At 39.7% G+C, this 20,802-nt stretch overlaps 1 protein-coding gene across 2 annotated transcripts; it reads right to left on the reverse strand.

The window, feature by feature from the left end:
* Nucleotides 1–683: 683 nt before the first annotated feature.
* Nucleotides 684–20,249, reverse strand: nup153 (nucleoporin 153). Of its 2 annotated transcripts, none has more exons than XM_061058830.1 (22): nucleotides 20,121–20,249; nucleotides 14,428–14,650; nucleotides 14,034–14,309; nucleotides 12,929–13,068; nucleotides 11,255–11,383; nucleotides 10,300–10,416; nucleotides 10,061–10,105; nucleotides 9,855–9,908; nucleotides 8,821–8,961; nucleotides 8,668–8,720; nucleotides 8,291–8,426; nucleotides 7,794–7,955; nucleotides 7,596–7,694; nucleotides 7,411–7,495; nucleotides 7,212–7,313; nucleotides 6,459–7,118; nucleotides 6,103–6,282; nucleotides 4,872–5,726; nucleotides 3,216–3,617; nucleotides 2,857–3,075; nucleotides 2,558–2,738; nucleotides 684–2,305 (listed from the first exon to the last, which is right to left on the reverse strand). In XM_061058830.1, exons 1-22 carry the CDS (start codon nucleotides 20,247–20,249, stop codon nucleotides 2,218–2,220), a joined length of 4,476 nt encoding a protein of 1,491 aa, XP_060914813.1. In that variant the 3' UTR covers nucleotides 684–2,217. The 2 variants fall into 2 exon arrangements, with proteins under 2 accessions (XP_060914813.1, XP_060914814.1); XM_061058831.1 differs by having other exon boundaries at nucleotides 14,428–14,644; nucleotides 20,121–20,240.
* Between the last annotated feature and the right edge of the window lie 553 nt (nucleotides 20,250–20,802).

Genomic DNA, 20,802 nt, shown 5'->3' on the forward strand with positions numbered 1-20,802 from the left:
ATACAGGCTTTTCATATCTACTAAAACCAAATGTCAACAAGATATCATTATCCATGTTTGTTTTTCAATACTTTTTTTAGGTTTGAGAGGTAGAAAATCGACTAATGATATACAATGTTATCAGAAAAGATCGTCAGCCATTTATCTGCATGTAATCGGCAAAATCTTTCAAGTAATGCTTCGAAATTAACCACATAGCCTACTACAAGAAAAAAACACGAGAGAAAGAGTGTCTGGGAAGGCTATATATATATATAAACCTACGATAAAAAAGACTGATGAAAGCATCAGTCCGAAGTTAATGAGTGTACACAGTAAATAAATTAAACAAGCTGCAGCCTGCAGGTTACCACTGATATGATCACAGAAAAAACATTGTAGCTTTTAAACGCACAATATGTAAAACCCGCCGCCAGGGGGCTCTCAATCACAACATTAACAAAGCATGACGTCGAGGCTGGCGGGGCATCATGGGAGTTATTCTCTCTGCTACTCCACGCTTAATGTATAGATTGAAATAACTTCAGAAATTATGTTTTTATTGTAAATCTTAAAATCCTAGATAAGGAAACAACAAAAACTTTATTATATTCCAACAGATACCTATAAAGTTTAGAGTAAGACATCCTGTTCATTTTTTGATTAATTTCACATTACATTCTGAATGAAAACATCAACAGACATATTTTTATATAGTTTTATTGATGGTAATTACCCATGGTTTTAATTTTATCACTCATCCAGTAATAATCATGGCTTTAAAATTAAACTGACTTCCTTAACATCCAAAGTCACCCTCGTCCATTTAAACACGCAATAGAAAAATATATACTTAATACTTTGTACAATACTGGTTTTGGTCCAAACAAAAGTGGATCAGAAAAGCCAATATACCTTTAGTTATTAAAGGCTCTCCAATTTGCATTTAAGCTCCTTTTAAATGGATTCGGGCAACTTTGAATATAGGAATTTACATAATAAATTCTAAAGACAAAAATGCTGAATGCGGAGTTGGTAACACAAAAACTTCACAGATTAAAAAATGAAAACATCACTATTTACAGGTTTTTATAATAATATTCAAAGGCCAATTAAGAGAGAGAGAGAAAGAGAGAGAGAGGCAGAGAGATATAAGGGGAGAGCCTAAGGGCTCAGGAAGAGCGAAAGAGAGAGGAGACAGGAGGGCACAAAAAGCAAAGCAGTAGAGCGAACCAGAGAGGTCAAAGAATCAAACATGAAACAGAGGTTTTGAAAATATTCATTTACAAAGTCCTAAAGGAGTTAAATGATGGCGTAAGCCTCCGGCCCGGTCCATCCTCCACAGTGCATGGATACGTTTCCTCTTCTCCCAACCCTGCCTTCCTTCCATCCTCCCCTTGTTTTTGTTTTGAACATTCATTTGCTTGCTCACCTGCAGTTGCGCTTGCTAGCAGCCCAGGTGATAACTGTTTACATACGCACACCTACACACAACCTCAATATGTACAAAGAAACCAAACACACCTCAAGTCTGTACATAATGAGGGAAAAAAACAAGCACGCAGCATTCATCACAAAGATTACACGCTCATTCCTGTACATACAGCACACTGCACTGACACCATGGCTGCTTCTCCAGCGGCTTCTTGAATCCTGTAAGAGGAGACGTCTAAAACATTTCAGAGTAACCGCTGGAGATGAGCCGCACAGCTCTCACTACCTCTCTGCATAACACAGCACATAACCTGATCACCCATACTAATTAATACGATTTTGTGTACACGCACAACTCTTTAGATTTGCAGTTTTTGCCTTTGTAATTTTATTACAAAAAGTCATGCCTCAGTCTAGCAGACATTTGCCGTAGTTGAAAATATAGATATGACTGTCTTGCTTGTTAATCAGCAGGGGTCCTTGCTTGATTGTTGTTTTGTTAGTCAGTGTCTTTGTTTAGTCTACAGTTTTTTTTCAGGGGAAGTCCTGTGGGGTGGTCTCACACATTAATAGCTGCAGTCTACATGTGAAAACCTCTGAATAATCAGCCCAAACTCTCCCACCCTCCCACCCCCGAGTCCAGCCAGACCTCAGTGGCCCCAAGCCTTGGCCCTTCTTCACATATTCCTCGTCATTTCAGTGTCCAGTTGTCAAGTGAAGACCTTTTGGGACATCATTCAGCCTTCAGTGGGGGAAACAAGTCAGTCAAAGTCAAGTCTACTTTAAAGTCGGGTCCACAGGCCTCTACTTCCTGCGCCGCACAGCTGTCTTGATCTTGCGCCCGGCAATCGCTTGCTGTCCAGCAGGAGAGGCTGGAAAGGCTTTTGTTGCCCTGGAAGATAAAATCATCCAAAAGTAAAACACAACTGTCAGTCAAACAGAGTGAACAACAAAACTAAAGCAGGACAAGTCAAGGTTAACATTCTTAGAATTTACTGTTGTTGTGTATGTCCAATATCAGTGTTTGGTATTTAACAGTGTATTTTTATTTTTGCTCAGTTTGAAGACACTGAACACAAATGTTTTGCCATGCACATGTTGAGAATACACCACCTTGTGCATTTGCTTAGAAGATGCAACATACCCAATATTGAATGCGGGCGGTTGTGCAAAGTTGAATCCACCTCCGGTTGCTCCTGCCTGGGGTGCGATGGATGGGTTGGGAGCTGGGCCAGGAGAGGCTGCTGACCCTCCAAAAGTAAACACACCTGCGGCGGCATTTGTGGATCCGAATGCGCTAGCTCCTCCAAACTGAAAGCCTCCACCTAATAAGAATATGCACATTTGTTTGTTTTAACTCAACCTCCATTTGCTCATGAAAATAAAACTCAGTATCATAAGCAAGATGAAACAAAAATAAACTAAACTGTTCCAGCCACTTACCTGGTGCAGAATTTGTAGTTGCTCCAAATACAGGTGTGGAATTGGCCTGCTGTCCAAAGACGGGGCCAGAGTTGGGTTTGGCTCCAAAGGCAAGGGTCTGGGTAGGTGTGGCTGTGAAAGGGGATCCGAATGATGAGCCGAATGAAGGGGTCTGGTTGGCCCCAAATCCAGCAGAGGGGGCTGAGCTGAATACAAAAGGGGAGGAAGCTGCTGATGGAGCTGTCAGCGAAACAGAGAGGATCACAAAATGAATAGAGAATTTTAAAAGAGTCAATAAAACTTAAATGTCACTCATTCCCAAAAGAAAGCATAATACACATGCTTATTATATGAAACAACCACCACCAACAAATACAGACCTGAAGATGAATCAGCAGAGGGCACTGGTGCTCCAAAACCGAAGGATGGAGCAGCAGCAGGAGGAGCACCAAATATGAAGGGCTGAGCCGGGGCAGGGGCTGGAGTAGAAGTCACTGGAGCAGCTGATGGGGCTGGCGGTTGGCTGTCCTGACTCTGGCCAAAGACGAAGGATGCTTTAGCAGGAGGACCGTCTGTGGAGGTCACAGCAGGCTGACCAAACATGAAAGTGCTGGGAGCAGCAGAGGGAGCTGGAGCCTGAGTGGAGCTGCTGCTGCTGGTGGTGGTGGCACTGCTGAACAAACTCTGTGTTGGGCTGGAGGAGGACAGGGTGGTGGAGTCCGTGCTGTTGGTTGGATTATTAGCCATAAAAGGAAACGCTGGTTTTGGAGCAGCAGAAGAATCTGTGAGGAGAAAAAAATGTTAATGATGTCGACTATAGTACAGAAAATAAATGAGCAGTCAGGAATAAAAACATAAAAATAGATTTATTGTATAAAAAGATACGGTATATAGAAGTAAATATTTGAATAATTTAAATTGCAAACTAGTACTGTGGAGTTTGAAGTACAAGGGCCATGATCTGTTAGGTGATACCGCAAGAAGCTACTGAGTTTTAATAAATCATTAGTGTGATCAAATCATTTTGTAGCATCAAGATAAAACAGAATCGGCATCTGCTCCTTCAGTTTTGATTACTTTCCCAAAAATGCAGAAAAAGGTTTCAAACTGTCAATTTCTTCCTCTCAAGTTTTTGGTGTCTGCACAATTGGTTGAACTTCAACCTACGATTTGTACTTCATGGATGTACATCTAAATATAAAAATTATAATGTTGTTTTTTTACCTTAATTTTCCTGTTATTTCTTCCACTCAACATAAACAGTAATGTTATCTGATAACAACGCTCTCGTTTGGCTTAGTAAAAACCCTGAAGCTTGTTAACCACAGTGTGATCTCACAGTATGATAGGAAGAATCAAAAGTTTAAACAGACATGTCATCATGGTCTACATTTTCTTTGTTTACAGATTAACAGTTTAAGGTTACATTTTTGAATAACTGTAACCATCTCTGCATGTGTGTGTGTGTGTGTGTGTGTGTGTGTGTGTGTGTGTGTCTGCTGTGTTAGTTTTTGTGTCACCATGCGCATAGCATTAAAACGGTGTGCATATCTGAGATCAAAGAAATGGCTATATTTGTGAGGACCAGCCGGACACCAACCCCGGTCTGTTTACATTCCGGTTGATCGGTGCACCCATCAGGATTGATGGATATCTGGAATTCAAATTATGAGTAAGAAGTGGATGGTTGTTACATAAAATTATGTGGTTTTCCTAGTAAAATTCTCCTGCAGATGAATGTCATAGTGGACATCGGGAAATAAAGAGAAATAAAGTTTTAGATGTCTTGAAATACTTGTAAGAATGTGTGAACAAATGTAATTAAATGCTGTTGAGGGTATCTAAAATAAGTGAATTGTTGGGTTTGCTTCATTTCAATGTTAAAACTGCTTGCCATAGGTGGGCTGGACCAAGCTTATGAGGACACATTTTATAATCATTAATGCTTGGTGCACTGTAAGTTGCCTTATTGATGAAACAGATTAATTGGTCGTGTGCAGTTGGCAAGCAAAGTAAGTGTCAAAATGTTCTCTCACCAGTGGCACTCTTGTCTGCCGGCTTTCCAAAAGTATATGCAGGAGGAGGCTGTTGTGCAAGTGCACTAGGCTTGCTGAAGGAAAAGCCTCCTGTAGAGGCTGTGGCTGGAGCAGCGTCTTCATCTTTACTGGCAGCACCGAAGGTGAAGCCAGAGGGAACCGAGGCAACAACTTCCTTCTTTTCCTCTTGCTTCCCAAAATTAAATGTTGGTGCAGCTTGCTGTTTGTCTGGCTGCAATGAACCAAACGTAGAGACCCCTTGTGGTGTGGTGGTAGAGGTGGTGGTCGCCAAAGTGGGCACACCTAATCTCCCAAAGACGGAGCCAGTGGTTTTAGTTGTGGATGTGGATGAATTGGTGTCTGTTGATGTAATGTTTGATGATGCCACAGTTTCACTCTTTTCTTGAGAGGAAACAGGAGGAGTGAAACTAACAGAGGATGAAGTGGCAGTTTCAGATGTTTTCTCTTCAGGTTTTGGCAGTCCAAAAGAGAAGCCACCCTTGGAGGAGTTACTCTCCGTGTTAGATGATCCAGTTCCAAACACTATCCCACCGCTGGTTCCAAACTTAGACCAGCTTGCCGCAGGTTCAGGGTTTGACTTAGTGTCATCACTGGAAGCTGCTCCAAATTTAAAGTCCTCAGATGAGGTGCCAAATTTGAACCCTGATGTAGCAGTAGTGTCTTTTGAAGTGGTTTCTGATGTGGAGCTTCCAAATTTGAATCCACCTGAGGATGAAGAGGAATCTGAAAACGAGCCTCCAAATTTGAAACCTCCAGATCCGGATCCAGAGGTATTGTCTGATGTGCCAAACTTAATACCTCCAGAATTCGATGAGCCAAAGGCTGAACCAAAAGCTAAAAAGAATCAAAAGATAACAAAATAAATTAATACATAAAACAGTGAAAAGTGTAGATTAGGTGATTGTTTTCCCTTTTAAGCCAAAACCTAATGTTTTGAAGGACTTTGATATGAATATTTTCACTATTTTATTTAATGCTGACCAAAAGCTTTAACAGCATGCCATGTAAGAGAAATTCATATTCTATCCACCCAAAAACGACAGAATACCTTAATTATAAACTGAATACATCAATTAACCCCCAGACACTTGTTGCATCATTGCTAAGAGGGGATTCTAATTGTTTTACAAAGTTTAAATAACACTTAGCCTTAAAGTGATTTATTTCTCACATTCTGTTGCAAAAACCTAAAGTAGCTTTTTTTTGTTACCTTTGGGCTCCACTTGGGCTCCAGGTTTGGCTGCCTGACAGGCAACACACTGCACATCAGCAGCCTTATTCTGTACAAGACAGACATCACAATCCCAGGCGCCCTCTGGCTTCTTGAATGCATCTCCAAGCCCAAACACTGGAGCACTGCTAGCTGAGGAAGAGGCTCCTGCTGAAGATCCTGTGGATACCCCAGTTGTGTGGGTGAGAAAAGAAAACGCATTATTAAACTTAAATCTGTCATAGCTGTTCAGTCAATGTGACATTTAATGGACTCATTTGAAAAACAAACAAACCAGGAATTGTTTTTTTGTGTGTTGATAGTTTAAAAAACAATTATGGTATTGATATCTTTACCTGGTTTAGCGCCTGCACAAGCCACACACTTTGTGTCCTCTGCTTTGTTTTGTACACAACATGTCTCACAATCCCACGCACCCTCTGGTTTTTTGAACTTGTCTCCAAATCCAATAAACCCTGTAGAAACAGAGGCTGTGGGGGTGGATGCAGTCTTAACAGCTGAGAAGGCAGAAGGAAGAGTCAGTGAAGGTTTGAGGCCTGTCCCAGGTTTGGCCGTTTCACAGGCAACACACTTTACTGCATCAGGTTTGTTCATAACAAGACATGTATCACAGTCCCAAGTTCCTGCAGGTTTGGAAAACATCGTGCCAAAACCTGTGGTGGTTGTAGTGGTGGAGGTCGTGTTCACGCTGCTGCTCTCCAGCTCTACTGAAATGGCAGTTGACGGTTTAGAGTCCATAGATTTGGAAGAAGAGGAAATGGGCTGTGGGGCCGCACAGCAAACACACTTTGTGTCTGAGAGTTTGTTCTGCACCAAGCAGACATCACAGCTCCAGCCTGGCGGGGTTTTGAATAAATCCCCTAACCCTGTAGAAGGAGGAAGGGAGGAGGTGGTCGTGGTGGTTGATGTGAGGGAGGGGGCAGTCGACAGTGTGGAGGACTGCTGCAGGGTGTCGTCTAGGTTTGGGGAAGTCCGAGAAATGGGAGAGGCAAAGCCTTGACAGATAAATAAAGGATTCAAACCGTTAACAACCTTGTAAACAGGACAATGTAAAACAAAAACTGCAGTAATGAGTCAACAACACTAACCAGGCGCTTTCAGAAGATCCAGCACACTGCCCTGCTTCAGGGTCTTGGCTGGTTTGAAGGGTCCTTCAAAGTCTTCTGTGCTTTTACTAATTGCTTGCTTTGCTGTCAAAACATGAAACGTAAATGATCAAACTTTAATTCCACTTTTCTTCAGGGTGGCAAATGAAAAGCATCATAGCAACTGCTAGACAACTCTTACCTGCTGCTGCTATAGGAGTGGACAGATTCCCATTTGACATGGAGGGACCTAACTTTGCTACAGGTGCACTGAAAGTGAATCCAGCCTACAAACAGAAGAAGCATATAATTAAGATTAGTTTACTGGTTTTAAAAAGTTTGATATTAAACCATTAAAAACATTTTTTAAAGAAGACTTTTACTTACGGAGGGGGAAAAGGATGGAGGACTAGCAGCAGTTGCTTTGACAATAGGGGAGGAAAATGTGAAAGGTACACATGGAGGAGTCGAGGCCATCTGTGGCTCCTGGGAGGACAGGACAATCAGTAAAATGCTTCAGGAATTTCCTCAACCATTATTTTAGTAATTGTATCTTTTTTTTTTAAATTACATTTTGTAACTAACCTTATTTGTTTCCTTAGTGGGAGTTACAGGTGTGACATTGGGGACAATGCTGATGGTAGTGGATGTGGTGGAAGGTGGAAGAGGGGAGGTAAAGCTAAAGGTGGGCAAGGCGGAAATGCTGATGGGAAGTGAAATTGATGGAAGGTCTGGTACCTCAGCAACCTTAAAGAAGAAAACCAGCTTGAGTATCTTTGGGAGCCTAAATTCAAGTTAGAACACATTCCATACTTTTAAATAAAATACATTAAATGCTTCTCTTTATACTAGTTTATATTTCCACCTTATGGTGATACAAGATAAATCCCTCGATGGTTTCAAAATGCAGGCGTGATTTTGGACAGGATTTATAACTGTTATCTCAGCCAAATCTGAGAGTAGGATTAACATGACCCTGTTATAAAAAGTGTTACATCTGTTTCTTCAATGGAATAAATCCAGGAAAACAACAACATCAATCTTAAAGAAATAATGAACAAAAATAAAGTACTATCCCTTACCTCGTCATCTTCAGGGCGTTTAGAGGAAGGACGTGTTGAAGTCCTCTCCCTCTTTATCTTGCCCCCTCCAGAGCTTGCACTAGAGGCTGCGGGGGTGCTGGACAGGGGATAGGCTGGCACACTGTAACCTATTGTGCTAGAGGTAAAAGTGCAGACAGGAAAAGGTGAGTGCATGAAACAAGGTATTTACTGATAGAAGTCAAGCATCCAAACAAGAACAACAAAAAAACTTGATGTTATCAAAGAATGTTTTGATTTGGCTTTAATGCCTCGCTTTGTTATTTGGAAAAAACATAGTTAGCATATTTTAGAAAAATGTATTCCCATGGAAACTATTCCACACAGTAAGAAACACAAATTAAATAAAAATGTTTTACCTTTGAGATGGTCCTGAGGTTGATTCAGGTAGCTGTGGTGATTGTCTGGTTGGCTAAGTGAACAAAACAGCGTGTAAAGTTTATATCAAACTGTCTTTGACATGAGACAAAACAATGCCATGGTGTGTAAATATGCAGAACAGATTTTCTAACCGTTTCTCTTGGGATACTTTCCACAGCTCTGCTCAATCCTCCCGGAGTCAAAGTCGGCCTAAATGACACAGAGCGGTTTCCTGACACCGATGCTGCAGCAGGGACCATCAGTTTCTGCACCGGTGGGAGGGAGGAATCCATCTAAGATGTAGAGAGAGGAGCAAAACATGCAGACAAGGTAAGAATCAAAATTAATGATGGTGGCTGTGCTAAATTCTTTGTCTCGTTCTTGGCTCATTTGATATAGTTTTAGTCTCCACGATGCTGAACTTTTATATTACACTATTTCCAGAAGAAAATGTATATCAGTGTTTTCCTCGAGGCCCTAACAGGGTCAACAATTACTGAAAAATAAAATAATAAAAAATAAAATGGCTACATGGAACTATTTAAACACACAATTCTGATGGGCCTAAATCAGGATTTTTGTTTGTGAGATTAATAACCATCAGCCAACACATAGTCAATCCAAATATCAATACCAGCCAGCCACCAGATAGTGGGCTTTCCTGTTTTGGACCTGAACAAGTCAATAAACCATTGTTAGGGTTACACGGCAGCTGCCACAGTTGGAAAGGCCTGACAGTCATTACCGAGGTCAAGTCCAGTCCAGAGCTGGCACAATGTCACAGTGCCATAATCTTCACACACACTCTATACATCTCTAGCCAAGCTTGCTCACAAGTACATGGCATACAGTGGAGAACAGTTGTGTCCCAGCCGAAGAGAATTGTGTTAACAGGTGTTAGAAGGTCAAGAGAAAGTGGGACAGAAAATGACAGGAGGACAAACCCACACAAGTGTTGGGTTTGTAGAAAGATGTCTCTGTTCCTATCGCAAAGGCTTCTGTGCGTAAAGAACACTGGACAGAAGACACAAGTGAAGTTGTTTGGCCGATGTGCAAACACAAGATTTGGGTCATTCAGGGACACGTGGTTCGTTATAACAAAAATAAAACCCTAGACTAACTGTAGAAACAAAATCTAAATGTTTATTACATAAGAGATTGTCACAATCTTTTCAAAATCTCTTACCCGTTTCTTTTTGGACTGGAAAAGTGACGAATCAAGATTTGTACCATCCATTGACTGCAAAGAAATTAAAAAAAAAAGCTGAATACTGTCAAAATCCTCAGTGAGGTTTCAAATGATTTAATCTAAGTGTTTTTCTCATTGTATTCATAAATATGTTACTGCAATAAAATGAATACAATCTTTTTAATTAGATAAATAAATCTTACTGCTGAAAGCGGGGATGAGGCAGCGGCTGGAATTCTCCTGGCATCCTGTGGAAGGAAAAACATGTTTAAAAAAAAAAAAAAAAAAAGGTAATTATGATGATTAAACAGGGACATTGTTGACAACTTATGAGATAAAGTTTATATTATCATGTTATTCGCAAAAAATCAAATGTCTGACCACTACTACACTTTGACAATAAATGCATCTGTAAAAGAAGAGTGTGTGTGTGTTTACTCACAGCCAGTGGGCTCGACATGCGTTCCAAGGACTGCAGAATGCGTCTGGCTGTGGCACTGGTCACCCCACAAGGCTGAGCACCAGCAGGCTTTGCCTTGATCATTCTTCTCACAGGGGCCTAAAGACAAAGTGAGCTAAGTTAGTAGAGGTGCAATGGATCACAAATCTCACAATCCACAGATTTTTTTTTAGAGCAGCCAAAAGAAAAAAGAAGATACTTTTAACTTCACTCTTCTACACCTCAGCTAGCCATGAGTCAAACTGTGCATTGACAAAGTCCACAAAAAAACTCCTTAAAAATATATTCTAAAAGACTTAATATTCTGCCAATTTGTACAGCCCATCTTTATGGTGCCTACACACACTACTTAAACGCTGCCTTGTTATCACTGAGATTCTGCACAAAGATGTAGCAGCAGAACATTTCTTTCACACCATATTGATACATTTTCAATCAATCCGTGGATCACATGCGGCCCAATTTGTGGAATGTGATCCCATCAGATCCACGATCAACTGTGATGCACCACTGTAACTTATTCTCCAGTTACATTCATAACATTAGTAAATTCCCCTCCATCAGTGTCAGTGAAGTTCAGATAAAACAGGGAACAATATAGCTATTTACTTCCACACAGTTGCCTCTTTCTTGCAAAAAAAACCAGGGAGGAACTTGGTTGGAACAGAGACAGGTGGAAACAACAAACTCTTAAATATCAAATATATACAAAACAACATTTCTGTTATTGTTCAGCCAGACACCAGTTTGTTTGTTAAACCTATATGATAAAAAAGTGAACAATTGTTTTTGATTTTATTGAAACCAAACCAGCCAGAACACTTAAAGTGCAGAAACGTGAATCAAACTTGTTTTAAACCAAGTGTGCTACTTTAACAACGTGATTAATCAAAATGTAAACATAGTTCTCTAGTCTATATGGCTCTCAATAGCTTACCTGGTAAGGTGTCCCTGGACGCGTGCGAGAGCTCCTGACTGCCGCTGCCCCACCGTACGTTGTCTTCCCAGGGTAGAAGGGTGAATCTCCAAGATGGCTGGAGTTTAGCGCTGTACTGTTGAATGTTGACTGGAAGAGAGAGGTTCAAATCAAACTGGGGCTTAGCATTATCACATCATTTTACTTCTAATTAGTGAATGTGATGTTCTGATCCAATCTTTTAGGGTTCTGGTACTGATCCAATACCTTTGCTTTGGGTATTTGCGAATACTGAGTACTGTTATAAATATATAAATGAATAACCTATATTCCTCTGTGAGGAATAGGCTGGGAATTATTCATGTGTAAAGCAACGTTAGCTTTTAGCCTGTAGCGCTGTGCGCTGACGTCATAGCTCCGGGTATCTGTTGGAAAGCTTGTAGTTTTTACAGCGATTTACTCTCCTGAGAAGCTTTCTCATACTTTCTTAAAAAGGGTAGGCAGAGCGCAGGGAAAAAAACAAACACATTTCAATGCCACTTGTTTTTATCATATACACTGATATTAACAGTATTTTACATTTTTGTGAGTTTGCCTACCCAAATGTTAACAGGTAGTGAGTTATTGTAAAAGAGAATTAAGCCTCTTTGTCAAATAAGGGTGGGCTGGTAACAAATTTAAATGAGCAAACTTTTGTACAACCAAAGGTTACAGAACTGGACTTGAGTTTTATCACACTATAGGATTAGACGATATACTGTTGAATTAAAAGCCTTTTATAATAAATCTCCAGAGAGTTTAAATAATTTTGTAAACTTTTACTGAATGATAAAAACTCTTGACTGTCTTTCTCTCTCTCCCTCCGTCAGTGACTGGTCAAGTAGAACTGTTTACCCTTCAATTGTCAAGATGTTAAGTCTATAATGTACCCTGTGATGCATTCCCATCATCATAGATACGCAATTGAGCTATTTTAGACAGTATTGGACAGATACCCGATGCTACGATCGGCTCGGTGCATTACTACAACTAATGGAAATTAAATTGGGGTTTTTTTCAAGCAGGAAACAATTAAATAGTTTTTAGTAGCAAAGAAAGACACTGTCATGAACAAAGCTGCATATTAATCCTGCATTCGTTGCAGTAATCTTGTTTTTAATTCACTGAAAAGTTGCCTGAAACAATGACAGTATGTAACGTAGCGAGCTCAGACTTGAAACGTGGCTTTGAAGATTGTTTTAATAGTTTTATTTATTGTTTTACCGGGTATAAATCTCAGTCTGAATGCACACTAAAGCAGATTGGCTATTATGAGTTGGTGAGGTGTGGTGACTGGCATGCTGCCACGCTCATGAAGAGTACACGCTAGCATGTTTATCATACAAGTAAAGATGAATGCAACATATTGGGAACTGTCTGGCAGACTGACAGTAACTTCGATTTTCCTGATAGTTTGTCAAGGAGAAAAAAACAATTTTGAGTAAAAACTTGAGCTAGAGCTATGAAGAATTGATAAGAACAAAATGTGAAAAGGCTGTGGCCTACATGCATCCCCAAAAACAAGTTCAAGAGAGATGTTTTAAATCCAAGTGGGTCACTCATCTAAAAGGCACAGTACTATTAGCTCACAAAAAGGTAGGACGATGAGATTTGCTCTTAATCTGAGTATTGATGGATAGACACAAATATACTCACATTGGAAGAAGTTCCAAATACAGACAGGTTAAAAGCAGGCCTCTTTAGACTGGACTGGGCAGGATGAGACCCTGAGCTTGTTCTGTCTGTCTCAGGGGACCAAAGTTGGGGAAGTGATGCCGTTTTAGAAGTAGGGACATCTGTAAAAAGAGACAAAAATAAGACACCACTAAAGCGATGTGCATTTGATCAGAGAATGAGGTTTCTATAAGTCACTCTGTGTTCTCAATATGTAGCTTGTAACTGCATCTGTGAAGTTTGTATCTCTCCTGCAGAATGTGTTACGCTTACAGTGAAAACATCACATTTCCTGATAATTCTCTCATAATAAAAAGGGGTTCAACAACATAAGTGTTTTTTAAAGTGGGGTTTTATTAAGGATTTGTCAGATATAAAATGTAATTATTGATAAATAAACTAAGCTTCAAACCCTCTTCAAGATCACTATTTTGTAATAAGTATGTTTGATTCTGCTGTATTTGCAACTAAAGAACAAACATCCTTCAAGATATTTTGTTGGTTTTGCCTTTTTTTAAGGATCACACATTTGAAACCAACCAAGAGGCACCAGAAAAGGCTGAAAGGGGGTTAGAAGAAATTTATTTAAAATTGAGAAACAATTGTTGCGGAAATAACTAAAATACAAGAAAGGGATGTACAACAAAATGCATGGACTGCAATGTCTAAGATACTTGTTCAAGCTTAATGATATATCCATGCTTTCACCACGATTGCATTGTGCAAAAGAAAACATCATATTTTTAAGCCAAATTAGCTTCATACTCTTAAATAAATTATTGAGAATTTCGGTTGGTCACTTGAAAACCATTCAAGTAAGATCTACGTATGCAACTACAAAGTGAGCAAATTTTACACAAAAAATCTTATTTCATCAAGTTTACTGCCATCTGTTAATCGTCCATCTCTTACAACGAACGTGATCTGATATACATTGTGGAAAGTTGCACATCACTCTGATTTGTCCCTTTATTATTTATTTGTTATATCTTAACTGTTGCACCTTTCATCTCATTCTGTATATATCCAGGTATGTCACAAGAGAAAAAAAATATCTCAATATGCAAATAAAGAAAAAAGCCTTTACCTTTGTCAGAGGCGCGGGATGAGAAGCCGCTTGTGGTGGAGATGTTATCATCTTCATGCTGTGAGAGGTTGTCCTTGATTTCTTTGACCAAGGAGAAGCCAGTGGAAAAAGGTCCAGGGGCTGAGGAGGTGGATGGTTGAGAAAAGAGGCTGTTTGAAGCACCTAGAACTGGTGAGGAGGCATCCAGCGGGGGAAAGTGGAGATGGGAGCGACTAAGAGGAGGTCGAGAGAGCACATATTCCTGAAAATTTAAAGAGGCTCGGCTCGTTGAGGGCTCTGTGCAAGACAAAAAGAAGCCAGGTAAGAAAAGCGGTGCAGAGGAAATTGTTCAGTTCTAATCCAAAATTAATTCCCTCACTCAGTTTTTATTTTTGGGACTTAGTGAGACCCTCACCTGTGTTACTGGTGCTTGGCTCTGGGGAGTCCCGTCCATCAAGAGGAAGAGGTCCCTCTTCGCTCCCATTTGGAGGAGGTGGAGGCAGCTCACAGTTCTGATCTGTCCCCTGTCCAGTACCTGCTCCTTCAGGAGTATCTTCATTCTTAAAGTATTTCTGCAGCCAGGAGGGGACGATGCTCTTAACTGTGTCTGTAACTCGACTTATAAGCCCCGACTGTTGCTGACAAAGACAGAAGAGAGGTAGACAAAACAGAAAACCATTAACTCAGGCACTTGAGTATACTCATTAAAGAATTTAATCAGCCAATACAAGCTAAAACAGTTCATATTTTTTGTCTATACAGGGCTGTATGTTGCACAACTTAGAAAATTGGTCTGCTAGAAATGATTTTACCTCATCGCAATCACAGAGACCTTTTTTAAAGGTCCCATATTATACCTTTTCTGGTTTTATATGCTCTTTAGTGTGTTTTCCAAGTGTCCTGTGCATGTTTAGGCACATCTATGTGCAAAAATTCAAAGTCCTCAGAAACGCAGCTTCTTCTACGTCCTTCTGTTAGCTGTAGCATTAGCTGCATGTAACGCTCGGTTCTAGCCCCCCTCGATAAAAATCTGTCAGATCTGTCTGTGAGATCACTGATCTAAGCCCATTGGCTCGTTGTGGCAAGCCCAGCAGCTCATGTTGAAATTTTCGAGAGGCGCGCTGAGCAACTGACCAATAACGACAGAGCGGATCAGTAGACCAATCAGAGCAGACTTGGCCCACGTGGGGTCTAACAGTGGGGGCTCAGCAGAGCGTAGCTGACGGACTCAGAGCGTAGAGGGAGCAAGGAGGAGCAGTACATGAAAAAAGACACTTTTTTCGGACTTTAGCTATTGTGAACGTACAAAAGTAGGTACATAGATTAAATATACGAACTAGGGGTGCAGAAATGCAAAATGTTCTCTAATCGATTACTCGCGAGTACTCGAGTAATCGTTTTGTATCTTTTTTTTCCTGTGATTCTTTTCCTGCACGGGAGGCCCCAACTATGACGCAATGCCGACTGTATCTATTGATTAATTTGAATCTTCGGGATTTGAATAATTGTTAGTAAGGGCGCGGTCACACTGGCCATCCGTACCGTGCTGTACCCAAGCACGATTGCCCCCCCGCAGCGACATTTCCCTGCTGGCCGCGGTCACACTACACGGGACTATCCGTGCCTAAGCACGATTACCTCTTGTACATAACGTCTTAATACAACACATGCACACTTTATGTTATTATAAAGCGTGCTCAGTTTACAAACAAGCGGACGAGAGAGAGAGAGAGAGAGAAAGAGAAAGAGATGCGCAGTGGAGTCCGCGTCTGCACATCAGAGAAAAACACAGAACATGACAGCTACTTTTCTGACTTTACAGCTTATTTTAAGCCATTTTAATCAGACACAGCAATTAATTAATTGTTCTCCGATGTGCAGGCGTCCGCGCGGACTCACGCACAGAGCGCGAGTCCGCACATCGGAGAACAACACAGAGCATGACAGCTACTAAGAGGTCTTTGTATTAACATTCAAATATGACATTTCTTACTTCAACAGACAACAAACCTCAAATAAAACTTCACACAGACATATCTTCTGACCGTTTTAACACTTTATTATAATTAGAGCAGTGAGTGTGGCGAGCGGACGTGCAGACCTCAATGCGCACTCATCGCACGTTGAAGCTGTTTTGACAGCAACATTCTGTTAACAAAGACTACAGTCTGCAGTGTAGAGCACACTTTACTCTGGTAAATGAAGTTACAATAGAACAGGTGAACAATTTAAGTGTCTGTCTGTTTCATCTTTCTCCTCTGTGCGTAATAACACACTCGGTCAGTCTCGCTCGTCCGTCCGCTATGAGCTATTTCTCCCTATAAGGTTGTTCTGTTTTGTAGTTATTAAAAGAATAATCATCTAAAATTCCAAAATATAGGAAAACATCTAGTTATGCTGCTCTGTCCTGGATGATCAAACGTCATTGGTTTAGCGGAGTAAAGCGTTAATCACTGAAGTGAAAGTCCTTCTTTTTCTGTGGACTAAAAAGACAATTTGAACTGAACTTTCATAGATCATATTGCATATTTCGTTTATTTGGGACTTTTTGTTCATTGTGAATTCATAAGGGGGTTAATTAAAGGGATATTTTTGTCAGGGTAGCAGCGTACGGATCAACAACGGACGCGTTTCAGCACAGAGCCTTTATCAGCGCTTTGTCATCTATTTTCTTTTTGCGCTCGTGCTCCTTTTTTTCTGTATTGAATTAGGCCTATCCTAGAACCCACAATGCAACAAGAAACATTTACAAAAATGTGGACTACAAAACGATTATCGATTACATTTTTTTTGTAACCGATTATTATTTACTCGGGTACCCGAGTACTCGTTTGCACCCCTAATACGAACCCCAAAAAGGGCATAATATGGGCTCTTTAAGAGAGGGAAAAATAAGTAATGTAACAGAATGATCACAGACATTTAATTTATTCTGTAACAAGTTTTCATCACAGACTTTAAACCTTTGTAGCACCACAGCTATGGGCAAAAAAAGTTAACCTTCAGCCCTATTATAGACTTAATTGATTAATTTGTTGATAATCTATATGTTCCAGTAAGGATGTACCTAGCAGCTGATTTCCTAGAAACCTAAACAGACTAATCAGACTGACTAACCCACTAGTCTAAAGTTAAGAAACCACTCGGAAAAAAGTCAAATGTGTGTGGCTGGCTAGTGTAAAAAGTACTAGCACAACCTGTTGTTTCATTATCTTGGGAAGCCAATATCGTAAATTAACTCCATTAATTGCCCAGGGTGCTGTGATTCTTAAAAATGATTTATAATAATACATAAACAGTTTTCAAGTCATTCTCAAATAAAACCGTTAAGACTTTCGACATACAAACTAAAAGCAATGAATTCTGTATTATATTATTGAATCAGCTAAAGGCCCCTCTTGCAAAGAGATGCCATTTCTGCTCCCAGTAACAAAGCACACAACTTTCAGTGTGACAGAATCAGGTCGAACACTGTATATGTTTCTGTGAAGTAGTGAGACACTGGTCAGAACTGTACTGAGGGTGAGTGCTGCTGAGTTACTGGATATTATCCATTAACTATGTAAAGGTGTGCCGGCCTTAGAGTTAGGTCACCATTATTTCAAAAAGATTTAATTTGAAAACCTGACAGTTGTTGCTGCTTCCTGTTTGTATTCAAAGCCAGCACAATGCAATGCCAGGTTTACTACAGCTTTGTGTAGCCTTAAACATAATACCAACAACTAGGGCTGGGAAATTAATCGAAACCGACATTCAGAACCTCTAACTGACGTAATCTTGCCCATGTCGATTATTTTCAGGGCTGAGTCACATGACGACACGTCCAATCCGCAATATGGAAGCAATGTCCGTCGTTTGGACACATTTTGTCTTTAGGGAAGACGACACCCAACAAAGAAGTCAAATGTAAACACTGCGGAAAAACTGTGTGCAAGAAATGCAAGTTATTTATTTTCTACCGTTTTAGAGAAGTTAATTTTTACTTAAAAACTAAAATGTGTCGTTTTCATTTCAAGTGATGCTTTGAATTCAGTTCAAAATATTCAATAAATAAGCACAAAATAGTTAATTAGATATTCACTCTTTCATTAGAAAAATATCCCAGCTTTAATAGTTGAGCATATTTACAGAAGAGACCATGTCAGTGAACTATGAGGGCAAAAAACAAAAACAAAATAATAGTTCATTAATCGTAATCGATGTAAAATGTTCAATTAATTGTGATGTTGATTTGAGGTATCTCCCAGCCCTAACAACAACAATACTATTAGTTATGATAATAAAAATATTGGAATCAGTATCAGTACATAGGTATCGAAATTGGCTCGGAAAAAATGTGGATCGGTGCATCTCTAGTTTTCAATAAGGCTTTCAGCGTTAATAATAAAAAAATACTTTCCCTATCAAAAGGAATGTTCCAAGACAAATTATTACAATGGTAGGGCCAGTGATCTTGAAAAGCCACTACTCACATCAGTGTAATTTTAATGTAAAAGCCACCACAATGCTAGTTTACTTAGGATCTTATAAGCTATATTTTCAGGATTTAATATAACAGCATTTCTGCTGTGGACAGGGTCATGTAAAGAAGCAACCTATGATCGACTGTCATTGCCCTCTCTGGATCATCAAGTTAAGCTACTGGACGATTTTAATTTACCAAAACACTAGAAGACCAGTGCATCTATACAAAAAGTAGTACACATAAACATGAAGAGTGTGTACCCTAACACCTGATCAACAGGGAATGAAAAGAGAACCTGCTAAATGCAAGGTAAATGTTGGCTGGGGCTGTGTAATAGGTCGTTTCAGGTAATAATACATTTCATATGTAAAATAAAATAAGACACTTCTATAAAAGCTGACTCTCTCTCTCTCCCTCTCTCTATATATATACATACACACACAAACACCATTTTTTATAAAGATATTCAGCTTTTTAGGTATGCCTAGCTGAAAATGACCAGTGTTAAACCATGTATTGTGTTCAAATCTTTTGACCCCATTGTATCAGTGAAGGGAGAAGACAGAGATTAACAATATGTATTCATGTAAAAAAACAAGTATATACAAAAAAGCGAGTTTCTATCTTATTAATTAATATACAATCACAACATTAATTTGTATTACCTTATCACCAATGTCAGACTTAAGCTACGTCATGGCTTATTGTGTGAGATACAAAACACTTACCACTTACTTAAAATTTTAGATCAGTTTAAGAAGAATGAGTTTCCATCAAAGTATTGCTTACAAGATTCACCTAAAAAAATACCTGACGAGTGTTGTCAGTATCTGCACTGTTATTAAAGACACGTGTATTTATTTGACTCACTGACATTATTGTAAACAAACTCGTTCATACTTAATCAAATTATTCTACGTGATGAAAATAGGTAAACAGATCTTTCATGATGTACCAACACATATCTTGTCACCAGTAATATGTATGATGTGTTTTTCAAGCCAACATAAGCCGGCAGGTGAACCATGTGGGTCCTCGACCAGCCAATGCTTCCTGCGCATTACAACTGGACGAGATTTTGCTAAGTTAGCTAACCAAAAGATTTGCGATAGGGGATCAACATAGTCTTCAAATCAAACCCCATTGAGGCGACCAATAACTTTGGACAGACGAGATGTAACACAAAACAACAATGTCAGTTCAGCCGGCGACTTAAGAACCGAGGACAACAATGCGTTTCTCGCCTTTGATAGCTAGCTTTAGCTACATCAGCTAACACATCTACTTCCTAGCTTTCCGCTAACTTTGCTAGCGGCTAAATTCGTAGTGGGAGTTTAAATGTTGACCTTTATTTATCCAGACGCCAGATACATATTCTAAACGACTCACTGAGCTGTGATTTGACCTGTCAAGCCCGTCTGATCTGGCTAACTCATAAGAAAGCTTGCTAGTTCACTAGACTGTAAGGCTAGTTCATTAGCATTTCGCGGACATGCTATCAGCGCGTGGAGGCCACGAGCGCTAATGGCAGGCCGTAAAATGTCTCCAACAAAACAATAACATGAGCTATGAGATACTGCCACTACAGTCCCTGTAATGAATTTAAAAAACACGTTTGCCACGAAAACTTTCATTTGTTTTACCTGCTTATTCTTGGCGTAAGGTTTAGAGGCGATGTGATATCTTCTGCTTCTAATTTTCCCTCCACCCGTGGCCGCCATGGCTCTGTCGTCTGAGTGTCTATCGGTGTTTCGGCGCCGGATAGCTGTCATCCAGCACAGCGGCCACTTACTAAGCACTATGGGAAATGTAGTTGCTAAATATAACAATGAGGTTCCCTTTTAACCTCTTGCTTAGCCCCTCATTGCCCTGACATGGGCTAATTTTTAGTGCTTAAATTCATAGGCTTTCTATCACTTTTTTTATATGTTTAGTCATATTCTGGATCAGTGTATAAATCAGTAAGGAGAACACGATTCTGCAGTCATTTTGATTTGAATGAAATATTTGTCATTGATCATTTGTGAAGGAAAACTGAAGAAGAATGCATTAATGCTGCTTCCAGCTTTAAATTTCAGGAAGTAATTTTTGAGCTTTTGGAATTTCTAATGCTCTATTGAACAAGCCATTACTCAATTCATTTGTTAAAACCATTAGATGAAAACAACAAATAATTAAGTCATTAGTTGCAACATTACATTTTGTTTTCATCCACTTCTATCCACTATTGATTAAGAAATTCGTTTTTTAATAAAATAGTGTCAATTTGTAATCACGATTATATAATGAATGGCAAGTGAGATGCCACAGCAGTTACAGCATCAG

The sequence above is a fragment of the Labrus mixtus genome, chromosome 16, assembly GCF_963584025.1.
Source record: "Labrus mixtus chromosome 16, fLabMix1.1, whole genome shotgun sequence".
Classification (NCBI taxonomy): domain Eukaryota; kingdom Metazoa; phylum Chordata; class Actinopteri; order Labriformes; family Labridae; genus Labrus; species Labrus mixtus.